This window comes from Ictidomys tridecemlineatus, chromosome 2 (assembly GCF_052094955.1).
Source record: "Ictidomys tridecemlineatus isolate mIctTri1 chromosome 2, mIctTri1.hap1, whole genome shotgun sequence".
Lineage (NCBI taxonomy): Eukaryota > Metazoa > Chordata > Mammalia > Rodentia > Sciuridae > Ictidomys > Ictidomys tridecemlineatus.
Window position 1 is genome coordinate 216,396,040 of NC_135478.1, and position 14,303 is coordinate 216,410,342.

The following is a 14,303-nucleotide window of genomic DNA, read 5'->3' on the forward strand; positions in this document are numbered from 1 at the left end:
ACACATTACCAGTGGAGGGGGGTGGGGGGTGGGGGTGGGGGAATCCTAGTTCAAAGTGAATAAAGTAGATTTTACTGAGAATTTCATGCGCAATTAGAGTGAATACCCTATAGTAAAATTTCCTTTGAATATCCCCTTTAATATAAGTCAGTGTAATTATAATGTTTATTAAAAATAAATTAAAACAAAACAAAAAACTTCTTTAACCAACGTCATCTTTCTCCTAAATCCTTGCTCAAGAACTACCCTGTCCCTTTTTCCTCTCCATCTCTTTCCCCGTGTCACATCCTCTATAAACCACAGAGCACAAACAGAGATACAGAGAAGAAGTCACGGCAAAACAAAACAAAACAAAAAAACAGTGCTTTTGATTATTTCCTAGGCATACCCCCATTAATCCAGCCATTTTTGAGATTGTAGGCCATAGCAGGAAAAAACTGAGGCCCAGGATACTTAAGAGACTTGCCTAAAATCCCTGTGAGTTAGAGGGAAACGCTGGCCTCCTGGTTGTTTATTATTATTTATTATTATTATTTTCTTTTCTGTGCTGAAGATGGAAACTCGGGTCCTCACACATGCTATGCAAGTGCTCAACCATGGAGGTCTGCCCTCAGTCCTCTGGTCTACTATTCTCTCACTCATCCATGAGTAAAGGGACTGTTCATAGATAATGCAAAAGGGAATTACAGGGGAAAGCAAGCGGAAGCTTTCCAAGAATACAGGATCCTGATGCATGAGGAATTGATGAGATCAGGGCAGGAACATCTCACACATCTGCCTGCCAGCCATGCTTGACCACACTTACTCTGGCTCCCTTCTCATTTGCTTCGTATCCTGGGAAGAAAACAATGTCGGCCTTCTGACGACATCCTTTTGAGTCTTGGAAATTATGTTTGTCTGAATCATCCCTTTAAACAGAAAAAAATAAAACAAACAAGAATCAAGAACCAGCCCCAGAAAATGACTCACTTTTCAGAGGCTACTTACACAGCAGATGTTCACGATGGAAGTGTGTATGTATGGATTTGGATGAAAATTGCCCATGATTTAAAAAAAAAAAAAAAAACTTGTATCCCTCACTGTCCTTTTTCAAAGATTCAAAATGCAAAATAGTGAATCAACATTCCGGAGTAATCTAATATTCTTTTTTTTTTTTTTTTTTTGGTACTGGGGATTGAGCCAGTACTAAATGTTTTGTTTAGCTACCCTAAACAAAGCATTAGCGATTGTAGGCTGAAATGTGATAGAGCTCATCGATTATTTTTTTTTTACATCAAGTGTGAAATGTCGTTTTCAATTCATGCATATTGTAGTCCTGGTTCAGATTACAACAGTGATCCTTTAAAAAAGTAAATCAGCCGGGCCTGTTGGTGTACACCTGTAATCCCATCAGCTCGAGGGGCAAAGGCAGGGGGATCTCAAGTTCAAAGCCAGCCTCAGCAATGGTGAGGCACTAAGCAACTCAGTGAGACCCTGTCCCTAAATAAAATACAAAATAGGGCTGGGGGTGTGGCTCAGTGGTTGAGTGCCCCTGAGTTCAATCCCCAGTAACAACAAAACAAAACAGTAAATCACCACACATTGCTGTAAATGACACAACCATGTTAGAAAAGTTTGGTAGTTTCTGATGAATTCAAACATGGGCTGCTATGACGTAGCAATCCCACTTCTCAACATTATGGATAAATAAAAACCTATCATCTACACCACGACTTGCATATGAATATTCACAGCTACATTATTCTAATAACCAAAAATTGAAATAATCCAAATGTCCATTAGCTAGTGAATGGATACACAAATGACGATAAATTCTCATGATGGAATATTATTCAGCAACGAAAAGCAAAGGACAAAAATATAGATGAGTTCTGCCCTCATCTGAGTGAAAAAAGCCAGGTATGTATAGAGTACATAGTTCCAGAATAGGCCAAACTAATCTATAGGGACATAAAGCACACCAGCCACAGCTTGTCAATGGGAGTAAAGGGTGTGAGTGAGGGGAAGCAGAAGCCAACTGCAAGGATGCAGGAGCAAACTTTGGGGGTTTGATGGAAATGTTCTCTATCTTGATGAGGATGGTGGTTACAGGTATTTGTCAGTACTGAGCCAACTGCACACTGGAAACGCATGCATTTTATTGTAATAATTAATCCTCAATAAAAAAGTGCTGTATAACAAACAAACAAAAAAAAAAAAACAGCAAACAGAGCAACTCTGGTCATGCTGCAGTGCTGCCCAACATTTTCCCAAGGCTTCCATGTTTAAAAAAAAATCCAGGTTTGGGGAGTGGGGACTGGGATTGTGGCTCAGCTGTAGAGCGCTCACCTCACACGTGCAAGGCCCTGGGTTCATTCCTCAGCACCACATAAAAATAAATAAATAAAGTTATTGTGTCCAACTACAACTACAAAAAATAAACATTAAAAAAAAAATCCAGGTTTCTCTTTGCTTTCATCTTTTGCAGAACTACTTCTGTTCTTTGAAACTTCAAGCTTGGCTGCACCTGCCAGCCTCAGCCTTAGCTCCGCCCTCCCCTGGAGGCTCTCCTCCTGTGGGCCAGGGCTGCTCACTCCATTCCAAAGGTTCCTCCTTGGCCCGTCCTGGGTGCTCTCCCCCTGCCTCCTTCCATCTCTGGTTGCTTTGTCCCCTTTTCATTTTCTCCAAAGCTGCCGCCACTTTCTGAAATTACCTGATCTGCTTACTTGCTCATGGACTCTCACTCCCCTTTAGAAGGTAGGCTCCAAGAGAGCAACTTCACCACTGTGTCCCCGGGGCCCAGGACAGAGTCTGGCACACAGATGGCACTCAAATTCCAATTTGATGAATGAGAGAAATAGAAAAGGCAATCCAGAACACCCCAATCTGCTCTGACCTCTATGAACCAGGTGAACAAAAGGAACTGGCTCAATAGCTGTAAACTCAGGAACGAGGCACTTTGGTTCTCATCTCTCCATCATCCTTTTAAATTGTGAGAGTCATATCTTACACCAAAGATAAACAGTCTTTATGGTCGTTGTTATTACTATTATTTTGGCATCAGGAATTGAATCCAGGGGCATTTCACCACTGAGCCACATCCCCAGCCCTTTGTATTTTTATTATTTTGAGACAGCATCTCGATAAAATCCTGAGGCCGGCTTTGAACTTTTGATCTTCCTGCCTCAGCTTTCTGAACCACTGGGATTACAGGCATGTGCCACCAACACCCAGCAGGTAAGTCATTTTTTAATTCCATGATCCCATAGAACAGATTTTCCTTCTTGCTTTCCAGTTGTGGCCCACAGGCACATTGCTACAGTGATTATTTTGAAACCTTTTTCCATTTTAAATATACACATAGAAAAGTACATAATATCCAGGTTTTCTTTTACTAACCCAGTTTTTATAATCATAGTTTTAAACAACTATCTAATACCCACTGAAATGTAATACCCTTATTTATTTGGTCATCATTCCTCGGGTATTCAGGCTATTCCTATTTTTTCAACACTACAGAGAAGGCTTCAATAAAGATCTTCACTGCCTAGAGATTCTATTTCCCACTTTCTGGTCAATTATTTCCTAAGGAAGATTTGAGGGGGGGGATGAAAATACTAGCACTATTTTAACACGTCTTGAAATGTGCTGTTGGGTTGCTTTCCAAAATAGTGAGTAAAAGGGCTGGGGACGCAATTCAGTGGACAGTGTTTGCCTAGCATGCTCAGGTCCTAGGTTCAATCCCCAACACCACAGCCAGTACAGTGGTCCTTAAAAAACACATTACTAGCCAGGCACGATGGCGCACACCTGTATCTCAGCACCTAGGGAGGCTGAGGCAGGAGGATCGGGAGAGTTCAAAAACAGGCTCAGTAATGGCGAGGGACTAACAGCTCAGTGAAAACCTGTCTCTAAATAAAATACAAATAGGGCTGGGGATGCAGCTCAGTGGTCGAGTGCCCCTGAGTTCAATTCCTGGTATCCCCCCCCCCAACACATACACACAAAAAAAAACCCACATTACTTAATGGACACTAAGTGGTACAGGACTCAAATGTCAGGCACTACCTGAGAAGTCAAGGACCTGTGAGAGACACTTCCTCCAAAATACCTGCAGGGCTGGTCCTGCAGGGCAAGTTTCTGACCCCAAGCAAGGGGTGCCTTGGGAGTGTGCCACTGGGGCAGTACTTTCAGAGCGAGGGCAGCTCCTGCCCTGTTTTCTTACTAAACATAAGAAGAGTAGACAGACTGGTGCATGCTAACCAGAAGAGCCTTCTGGGGTGGTTTAAATAAATATGGCAGAAAGCACAGGGCTTCAGTCAAATTGATGGATGAAACCATTGATCTAGTGATGAAATCTCAAAGGAACAGAGTTTCTAAAACTCTGAAGGTGTCCAAAGGCGCAAGACCTCAATTGTAGCCATCAACACCTGAAAAATTCACCTGCCCACCCAGAATCAGAAACTCAGACCAACAGAGCTAAAGAACCCCCAAACCTAGTCCAAACTTCTGACTTTCCAGATGAGGATCCGGGCCTAGGGGCACTTTCAGGGCTGCACAGCTGGGGTTTGCCAGAGCTAGGGCTCTAGAACATAGGTCCCACTGCTGCCGGCTGCCACTCCCGCTGGACTGCTCACCTGGCTACAAAGAACCCTGACCTGGGCTGTCCCTGCCCCCACATGTACAGGTGTGCTGGGGTCCAGCCACACAGGACCCTGCCAGACAGAAACTCACCTTGGAAATTCAGCTCGTAGTTCCGTGACCCCGCCTGGAAGGGCACCACTCCTCTGGGGTAGGACTGGAACATGGACTCCAGATATGTGGAGTCGATGTTGGAACCGGGCTGGTTGTTGCTCTAGTTTAAAAACAAAAACAGGTAAAGACTTTAATGGTTTTATTTTTAGACATGCAATTTGAACAGGAGGGCATCTTGTTCCCAAGCCAGGTGGCAAGGTGGAGCCCAGTCACACCCTTTTGTGGTCCGCCCCCTACACTGAAAATTCCCTTGGATTTGTCCCTGACGGGGGATATTAACAAAGGCGTGAGGAATGCTCAAGCAACATCAAGATCTGATCTCAGGCTTCAGGGATATGTGAAGCATCTGACAGCATAACTGGGTAAAGGGGAGTGTGCTGGTGCTGCAAGGGAGCTAGCAAGGCCGCCCTTCCACGGTCCCCACCCCAGGGCAAGTGCAGCAGGCAAGGGCAGACTGGATATGAGCCCCTAACAGCAGGGCTTCCCAATATTTAATGGAGGTGAAACACTTGTTTCTTGTGAACTAACACAGAGAGGCTAATGACAGGAAAATCCTGCCGGCAGCTCATGGTGGAGAGCTGCTGCAGGAACATACAGTCCCTGTAATGACACTGCAGACTCCTGAGCTGTCAGCTGTACCCACTCCCTTGCTCATCCCTAATGGAAATGCCTACTGGATGAGAAGGGAGGGCACCAGAATGAAGGCATCCAAAGAAACGTCCAGCATGGAGAAGGGCCAGAGTTCATCCGTGTAGCTTTGGAGAGCATATCTGAGCATTCACGCACTTGCACATAATGCAATGAGATTAAATCTGAATGTGTTTCAGGAGGTGGAACAAGAACAAAGGATAGAAGATGTTAGAACTTTCTAACCTGCAGCATACAACAATGAAGTCAGGCCACGAAGGTGTTTATTGCAGTGGCACTGAGATGGGAATGATTGGGAAAGAGATCGCTGCCATGATAAGCCTGATAAACCATACATTTTTAAAATATTTTTTAGTTGTTGATAGATCTTTATTTTATTTATTTATATGCGGTGCTGAGAATCAAACCCAGTGCTTCACACATGCCAGGCAAGTGTGCTACCATTGAGCCCACAGCCACAGCCCCACCATGTACATTTTTTGGACCCAAAAACCAACTTAAGTTGGTCAGGCAAAAATATCTGTGGGCCCGAGGGCTTCCCAACCGACTAGCTGAAGTCTTGAATCTAGCAAATCCCTACTCAGCTTTGTAGAACCCACCCTGTTCCTAGCTGGAAAAGCCAAAGCCTTTCCAACTTTGGTGTACATGTGAGTCACTTAGGAATCTAATAAAAGCACAGATCATGATGAAGGATTTGGGGTTCCACATTTCAACAGCTCCGAGATGATGTTGATGCTGCTGGTCTGTGGACTTCACTTGGATTTGACAGGCTGAAGGGTCTAGACCAGTGCTATTTACTAGAATATTCTGCAATGATGGAAATGTTCTCTGTGCTGTCCTATATGGTGTTATAGGGAAGGCAAAATCTTGCTTTTACCCTTTTATGGTAAAAGCTGGGCCTTAGAATTAAACTGACATAAGAAAAAGCATACAAACTTATTTAATGCAACTTTTACATGGTGTGGGAAGCCTTCATAAGGAAATGATACCCAAAGTGGCCTCAGAGATAAAAACTTATATGCTGCATTCAACAGAGTAGTAAATTATAAACATGTGACACAGTAAAGGCGCTTGGCCTGGGGTAGTGAAGTGGGTGGGAAAGTCGCCAGGAGGATGAGGTTTGCCTAACAGGGCACGTTTGTAGATTTCCCTCTGCCTCCAAGCCCTGCCCTTGATAAGAACATGACCCTCTTTCTGGTAGGGGAGGGTCTTTCACATAGAATTATGTCACAAACCGTCTGTGGGCTATGTGTGGACTATTGTGCATAGTATCATCGTGAGGGGATAAGTGGGGCACTGGGAACTCCCCCTGGCACCCCCCCACAGGGACTGATTGCCTGAAGCAGGTGAACTTCCCCCTCAAGCTCCGCCTGAGATCCCACACAGCACCTAAGATGGGTGTGACCTGCCAAGATGTCAATCAATCTGCTGACTGCAAGACCTCAGGAAGCAAGACTCGGCCCTGGAAACCTTACCTCTGCCTTTGATGTATCCCCTTAAATAAACCACCAGAGCCATTTTGCCTTTGTCTAGTTCCAGAACCCATATGGACTACATCTATCAGGGGCTTCACTTTCTGTAAATACAGTGCTTTGTCATTTACCAATTATTTGAGATTTTAAGCTTTAGGGTGGCTTGGACTGTCCTGGGCAGGAAGAAGAACCCCTTAATGAGATGCTGGCCATCATCCTCCCAACAGAATTTCATCTCCTGCTTTAAGAAACAGAAGGGAGGGCTGGGGTTGTGGCTCAGCGGTGGAGCGCTTGCCCAGCATGCTTGAGGCACTGGGTTCGATTCTCGGCACACATACAAATAAATTTTAAAAAATAATAAAGGCCCATCAACAGCTAAAAAATATTTTAAAAGAAAGAAAGAGAAGGGAGGTCAGACTGATCTTTCTGCACCTGCTGTTTTTCAAGTGCCTTAAACTCACAGCAGCCCATATTCCAGAGTGGCTTATTTTTAACTCCTTCAGTAGCCTAGCTCAACGTGGCACCGAGCATTCAAGATGCGACTAGTGCCATCCACTGTGGAGCTGAGGTCCTAAGTTAAATTTATGTAAATTTAATAGCCACATGAGGCTAGAGGCCGTCCTGCTGGACAGTACCATCAAGTCAATGAGCTGGCTTGTCACCCTGTAACCTTCTTGGGCCTTGTCCACACACTGTACTTGTGTTTGTGCGTCATGGTAAAGTCTCCAAGGGTGACATTTCCCTTCAAGTCAGTCCACACCCACATCCAAGGTGATGCTCAGGCACTGGCTGATGCACGTCCGCAAGGGAATCAGGAGCTCCTACAGTCAGCTGACCAGGAGGGGCTCTGTCCAGAGACAGCTCTCAAGGCTGGAGCGTCTTTCTCCTCTCTCACACCTGTGTCCTGTCCAGGTCACCTGCCAGGTGTTGCTTTCGTAAGGGTTCCTTCAGCTTTTCAAGTATGTGGTCTAAGTTTGCCCTAGCTCTTTGGAAATCACCAGACAGTGTTGTCTCATGCTCCTGAGTGGCAGGCAGTGACAACTTTGTGAGACACTTCCATTAGTCCTTCTAGCTGTCATTAATTTAATGGCCATCATGTGTCCTAGAGTGTTCTACGGTACTGCAGTTCGGCATCCATGAGGAGATGATTGAATAAGGTTGGGCCTTCGATTATTTATTCTTCCAGAAAACTTGAATGTATGTCTCAGTTGCAGTGACCAGGTCTTGGCTTCTGTCCTGTGCCTCAATTTTTCCTGAAACCTAGGCTTTCTAGAGCTATAGCTTGCCTTGACTCTGAGCAGCCCTCTCAGGCCTAGAGCCCCTGCCCCTCTTCCATGTCTGCTTCCATAACGCCCACACTTAGCTAAGTTCTGGTAAGCATCTGTGAGCAACTGCATCTGTACACTCCACCTGTTGCAAACCCAGTGATCACCAGGCTCCACTCTCCTGTTATAACTATGTCCTGTTCTATTGCTACCCAACAGCCCAACTGTTCCACCATCACCTCTAACACCACAGCATCTCCCAGTCCACCATCTATATACAAGTCCTGATTAAGCTCCTCAATTTCCCTAAAAGGATATCAATTCCAGAAAAATCATACCAAGCAAAGGCACCAACCCTTTGTTAGTGAAAATTTCTGCACCTCAATTTCCTAGAGAGGTACACTCGGTTGCCCAACTCTTATTAAATATTTAGTTATAGCCAGGTATGGTGCTGCACACCTAGAATCCCAGCTACTCAGGAGGCTGAGGCAGAAGGATCACAAAGCTTAGATCAGCCTGGGCAAATTAGTGAGATCCTGTCTCAAAACAAAACAAACAAAAAAAAATGAAAAGGACTGGGAATGTAGCTCAGTGGTAGAGCACTTGCCCAACATGTGCAAGGTTCTGGGTTCAATCTCCCATATAAGAAAGAAAAAATTAGTTATAAAAAATAAAACCTGCAGGGCACATCTAAAGACAACACAGTGTACTTTCTCCTCTAAACATTCCAACTATGCACTGGATCAAAATCTGAACTTCAGTAGAGATATGAGAGATACTGAGCTGCTCATTGTTTGGAGTTCAAATCTCCTAGAATTGCCATTTCTATTTTAATTAGACAGCCAACAGGGAAAATACTAAACCCAGGAACTGATTCTTTCCCTTCTTTTTTTTTTTTAATAACAGAAGAGGCAACTCAATGTCACATAATGATGAGTCTAATGAATAAGAAACGATAGGAATTTATTCACATCTTCAATGAATATAAAACGTGTTTCAGATTAAATGAATTCAACATTGTATATACACAGATAAAAAGTTATAGTCTAAAAACTTTGCATTTAATGCAGACTGAACTCCTAGAGAATTTTGTATTAACGAGCTCAAAGAAGTTTCTTGATGTTTTAATAGGGAACACAATCTACCAAAAACTTACGTAAATTTAGTTACCATCTATTCCCCACTGATAGTTCTTTTTGGTCTCTAGGACCATGATGTCACCAGAAAAAATATATATATATTTTCTAAACTTTCTTCTTTATCTTACTAAAAATGGCAAGGACTTGACACAGAACTCTTAAGATTTATAATTTACTTTTATTTTGACCAAGGCCAATTAATTCAGGTTTCTAATTTCTATTCCCTCAGGCACTTCTACAGAATCTGTGCAGAGTTCAACATCATAGGGGTCTCTCCACGCCACTCAGCAGAGCTCTGTTCCAAGAGATGCTACCTGGGCCACGGTGGGAGAGAGCACCAAGGACTCAGTTGTAGGTGGACACAATGTCTTTATTTATCTTTATGCTGTGCTGAGGATCCAACCCAGGGCCTCACCCATGCTAGGTGAGTGCTCGATCACTGAGCCCCCTCATTTAGGTTCTTGTAAAAGATCACTTGATAAAATGTTTCTAGTGATGGACAGCAGGACTGTTTTCTGTAGAACTCTCCAAGGCACACGGGCTGTCCCCTCCCAGGCCCCGCAGGTCGGGGAGAGAGCAGGGGATTTGGTAACAGATGGTGCTTCTGTTTGCTGTGGCAGCTCAGAGCCCAATTCATAGGTCACTGATTTGTACCTATGTAGAACCCGAGGCCCCGGTTCCCTTTCCTTACTTTATTTTTTTTACTTCATTATAACCTCTTGTTTCCGTTTTGTTTGATCATCACTCTGATTTCATTACCTATGAAGACCTCCCTCCCCTTTCTTCTCTGCACTCCTCTTTTTTTTTTTTATGCTGTGCATCAAAGGAGAGAGACACGGGACAGAAGTTCAGATTATCTAAACCTCCAACTGCTGTTTTAGGTCCCCTCGGTGGGTTTGTCAGCCTAGAACCTTCTAGTTCCAGTCCTTCAAGTCCATCTGAATATAAACTCTGGATACTAGTGACCATCTATACCAGACGAGGCTTCATTGCTTGGGCAAAATGATACATTTTGGTATGTACCACTAACCATCCCATCCTCTCCATCATTCTTCCAGCTTCTCACTCTTGCTCTTTGCTGGCTCAAAGAAGTAGCCTCAGTACATTTAGTATTAATATACATAGAAAGCTATTGTGAGACCCACCCATCCCTAGTGAGGAAAGAGGGGCCGACTCGTGTCTTCAGGGGTTCCTTAAAAATGACTAATACAGCCAGGTGAGGTGGAGCACGCTTGTAATCACAGTGGCTTGGGAGGCTGAGGCAGGAGGACTGTTGAGTTCAAAGCCAGCCTCAGCAACTTAGCAAGGCCCTAAGCAACCCAGGGAGATCCTCCCTCTAAATGGGCTGAGGATGTGGCTCAGTGTAGAAGCACCCATAGATTCAATTACCACTACCAATATGTTATGTAAATACAAATTGCTGGCACAGCCTTGGAATCCCAGCAGCTCAGGAATCTGAGGCAGGAGGATCACAAGTACAAGGGATTTGTATTAATGTATATGTATATTATATATTATATGTAATTATATCATATAAGAATATTATATAATTATACTATTATATATAATTATATGAGAATATGTTATTATATAATAATTACATAATATATAATAATATAACATATAATGTATTTTTTATAAATACAAACTGCTGGTACAGCCTAATAATCCCAGCAGTTCAGGAGGCTGAAGCAAGAGGATCACAATTTCAAGATCTGCCTGGGAAATTTAACAAGACCTTGTCTAAAAATCAGAATTAAATAAAAAGGGCTCAGTGATAGAACTTGCTTGTACCAGACCCTGGACTCAATCCCCATTACTGCTTTATATTTTTTTTAAAAAAATAGTAATTTATATTTTTGTTTCTGATTGCAATAGGAATATAGGCTTGCTGAAAAAAATGTAAATATAGCTATGTAAAAATAAAAGCACCATTTCCTCCACAAGGTCCACTCTGCATGGCCAGGCATGTAGACTTCAAATATTTTATTAATAGATTTCCCCCTTCAATTGGCAAGTTTACGTAACAGCCTCCACAAGGGGAATGGTACTCACCTCCTCCCCATATTCAATCCATTGGTCAGATTCATTCTTCCAATACCAAACCCATTTGGTAGCAAAGACAGAGTTGGCCAACGTTGTGACAGACGAAGGAGTGGAGAGGCGTTGGATGGGACTCGAGTTACAAGTCATATTCTCGAAATTGATTTTATCATTTCCTACAAAAAAGCTGAGAGAGAAAAACTGTAAAGGAAACACTTCATTGACCTGTTTTCTGCACTCTGGTCTCTTCCGTAATGAGAGCACAGAATTAAAATTTTAGGAGCCAGGTGTGGTGGTTCATGCCTGTATCCCAGTGGCTTAGGAGGCTGAGGCAGGAGGGTCACAAGTTCAAAGCAAGGGGCTAAGCAACTCAGTGAGACCCGGTCTCTAAATAAAACACAAAATAGGGCTGAGGATATGGCTCAGTGATTGAGTTCAATTCCCAGTACCAGGAAAAAAAAAATTAGTGCTGAAAAGGATCTTACACACAGAAGAAAAACTGAAATACAGAGAGAGAAAGTAACTTTCCTATGCCACATATTTAACAGCATTACAAAGTGTATTCACTTTTTTTTGAGGGTTTTTTTTTTTTAATACCATGGACTGAACTCAGGGACACTCAACCACTGAGCCACATCCCCAGCCCTATTTTGTGTTTTATTTAGAGACAGGGTCTCACTGAGTTACTTAGCACCTCGCTTTTGCTGAGGCTGGCTTTGAACTCCTGATCCTCCTGCCTCAGCCTCCCAGGCCTATGGGATTACAGGTATGTACCACCATGCCCAAATTAAAATTTTTAAGTTGTAGACGGACACAACACCTTTATCTTTTTATTTGTCTATTTTTATGTGGTGTTGAGGATCGAACCCAGTGCCTCACACATGCTAGGCAAGTGCTCTACCACTGAGCCACGATCACAGCCACAAAATGTATTCATTCCTCCTTCAAAAGATATTCTAAAGTAAAACTGCTCACAAACAACTAATATGTTTAATGATAGAAAATGACTCAGTTGGGTATGATGGCACATGCCTGTAGTCCCTGTGGCTTGGGAGGCTGAGGCAGGAGGATCACGAGTTCAAAGCCAGCCTCAGCAATTTAGCAAAACCCTAAGCAATCAAGTGAGATCCTGTCTCAAAGTAATAAAAAGGGCTGGGGATGTGACTCAGGGGTGAAACGCCCCTCAGTTCAATCCCTTGTACAAAAAAAAAAAAAAAGGTGGAAAGTGAATGGCTCATAGTAAGCCAGTTTTGAAAATTATTTATTATTAATTAATAGTTACCAAAGTTTCATCTGAGACCCTTTGAAAGAGCTGATAAGGCCAAAATTACTTTCATAATTATATTAAGACATTTGATTGTTTGCTTTTCTGCTTGCAGGCTTACATAAGGGCACAATGGAGTTTTCTGGAGGCTACATGATTTATAATCTCACAACAGATTATAAATAAAGAAGCATATTAGAGAAACTAATCTTCTGTAATGACTGACATTATAGATATTTGCAAATATATAAAATGATGTAACTCTTCTTGATAAATTTTTGGTTTTGGAAAACAGTCATGGTTATAGTTATCTACATGTAGTAACCTACGTAACGGTATATAGTTATATGAATATAATTATATATAAATGTTAGTTATGCTAACCTGAGTTTATTATTGCATTTGTGTAAGTAGATTTATAAATAAATTATTAATTATTTAAATAATAAATAATAAAGCCGTATGGCAAACAACGATAGCTGTAAATTCACAGAAGCAGAAATTCTTTGGAATCATCAATACATTTTTAAGAGTGTTGAGATGAAAACATTTGAGAATGGCTGCTATAAGAAAGATGTCTTAGATCAGTCAGGGCATCTCACACAGGACCAATTTTAAACCCAGGGACACTTGACAATATATGACTTTTGAAAATAATCTTGGTAATCACAATTGGGGTAGGGTAGGGAGAAGGGAGGATGAGATCAAGAACAGAGAGCAAGCCAGGTAGAGTATCACAAGTTCAAAGCCAACCTCAGCAACATAGCAAGGACCTAAAAAACTTAGATCTGTCTCAGAATATAAAAAGGGCTGGGGCTGGGGATAGTTGATTAAGTACCTCTGGGTTCAATCCCTGGTACCAAAGAACCCCCACAACAAATCATCATCTGGCCCAAAATGTCAATAGTTTCAAGGTTAACAAACTGTCCTAGGGAGTCAAATATATAGTTTCTAGAAACAAAAATAGCTTATGCCGCCTCCTAGTGACAATATTCAGCGACACAGAATCTCCACCAAATATTTAGTAAATTCTGCAGAGGATGAAAAAAGATTGCATATCCCAACCCCCAATCCTGCCCAAAGAAATTCCTGGTAAAACTAGACTGCATCTTCTATCTCTGAACATCACAGGTGAGTGTGGTCATGCAGGTATTACCCATTTCAGCCCTGACCTAGCAGAAATGTAAAGTTACCTCCAAGAGAGAGAAAAAACACAAACACAGAGGTTAGAAAATGTTAAGCACACAACAAACTTCTGCTAACTACATGAGGCTACTCAAATCATATTCTTAAAACATGAAATGAACCCAAAGACTCATTTGTTCTAAATCGTTTGATACTTTTTAACAATTCTGCATCAAGTTGGTAAGACTAAGAGCCAACCTCCACACTATTGTTCTGCAGAACACCTTGACAAATAACCACTAAATAAATAATCCCATCACTGTTAACTTCACTTGAGTTGGCAGACATTTCCAGACTCCCTAGCACTAGGCAGGCACCTAGCCTTAGGCTTTCCTTTGATGAGGAACTCATGAGCCAGGGTATAGTCATCAACTTACATGTGGGTTTTGGGATCACAATAGGCCTCCTCAAGCTTCTCCATGTACGGAATGTCCATCCAAGTGTCTGAATTGAATATCTGCCATCGGTAGGGCAGGAGGAAGTGGATTTTGTTACAGAGGCCTACAAAGACAGAGAAGAGATAACATGACCTAATCAATAAATGGGCTAAGGA

General features: G+C 42.4%; 1 protein-coding gene across 1 annotated transcript in view; it reads right to left on the minus strand.

The window, feature by feature from the left end:
* Zc3hav1 (zinc finger CCCH-type containing, antiviral 1) overlaps positions 1 to 14,303 on the minus strand; it is a 56,862-nt gene that overhangs the window by 11,262 nt on the left and 31,297 nt on the right. Inside the window, exons 6-9 of the mRNA XM_078040612.1 lie at positions 14,128 to 14,251; positions 11,314 to 11,488; positions 4,714 to 4,834; positions 806 to 908 (exon numbers count right to left, since the gene is read on the minus strand). Coding sequence (XP_077896738.1) covers positions 806 to 908; positions 4,714 to 4,834; positions 11,314 to 11,488; positions 14,128 to 14,251 — 523 coding nt within the window. The remainder of the gene's footprint in view (positions 1 to 805; positions 909 to 4,713; positions 4,835 to 11,313; positions 11,489 to 14,127; positions 14,252 to 14,303) is intronic.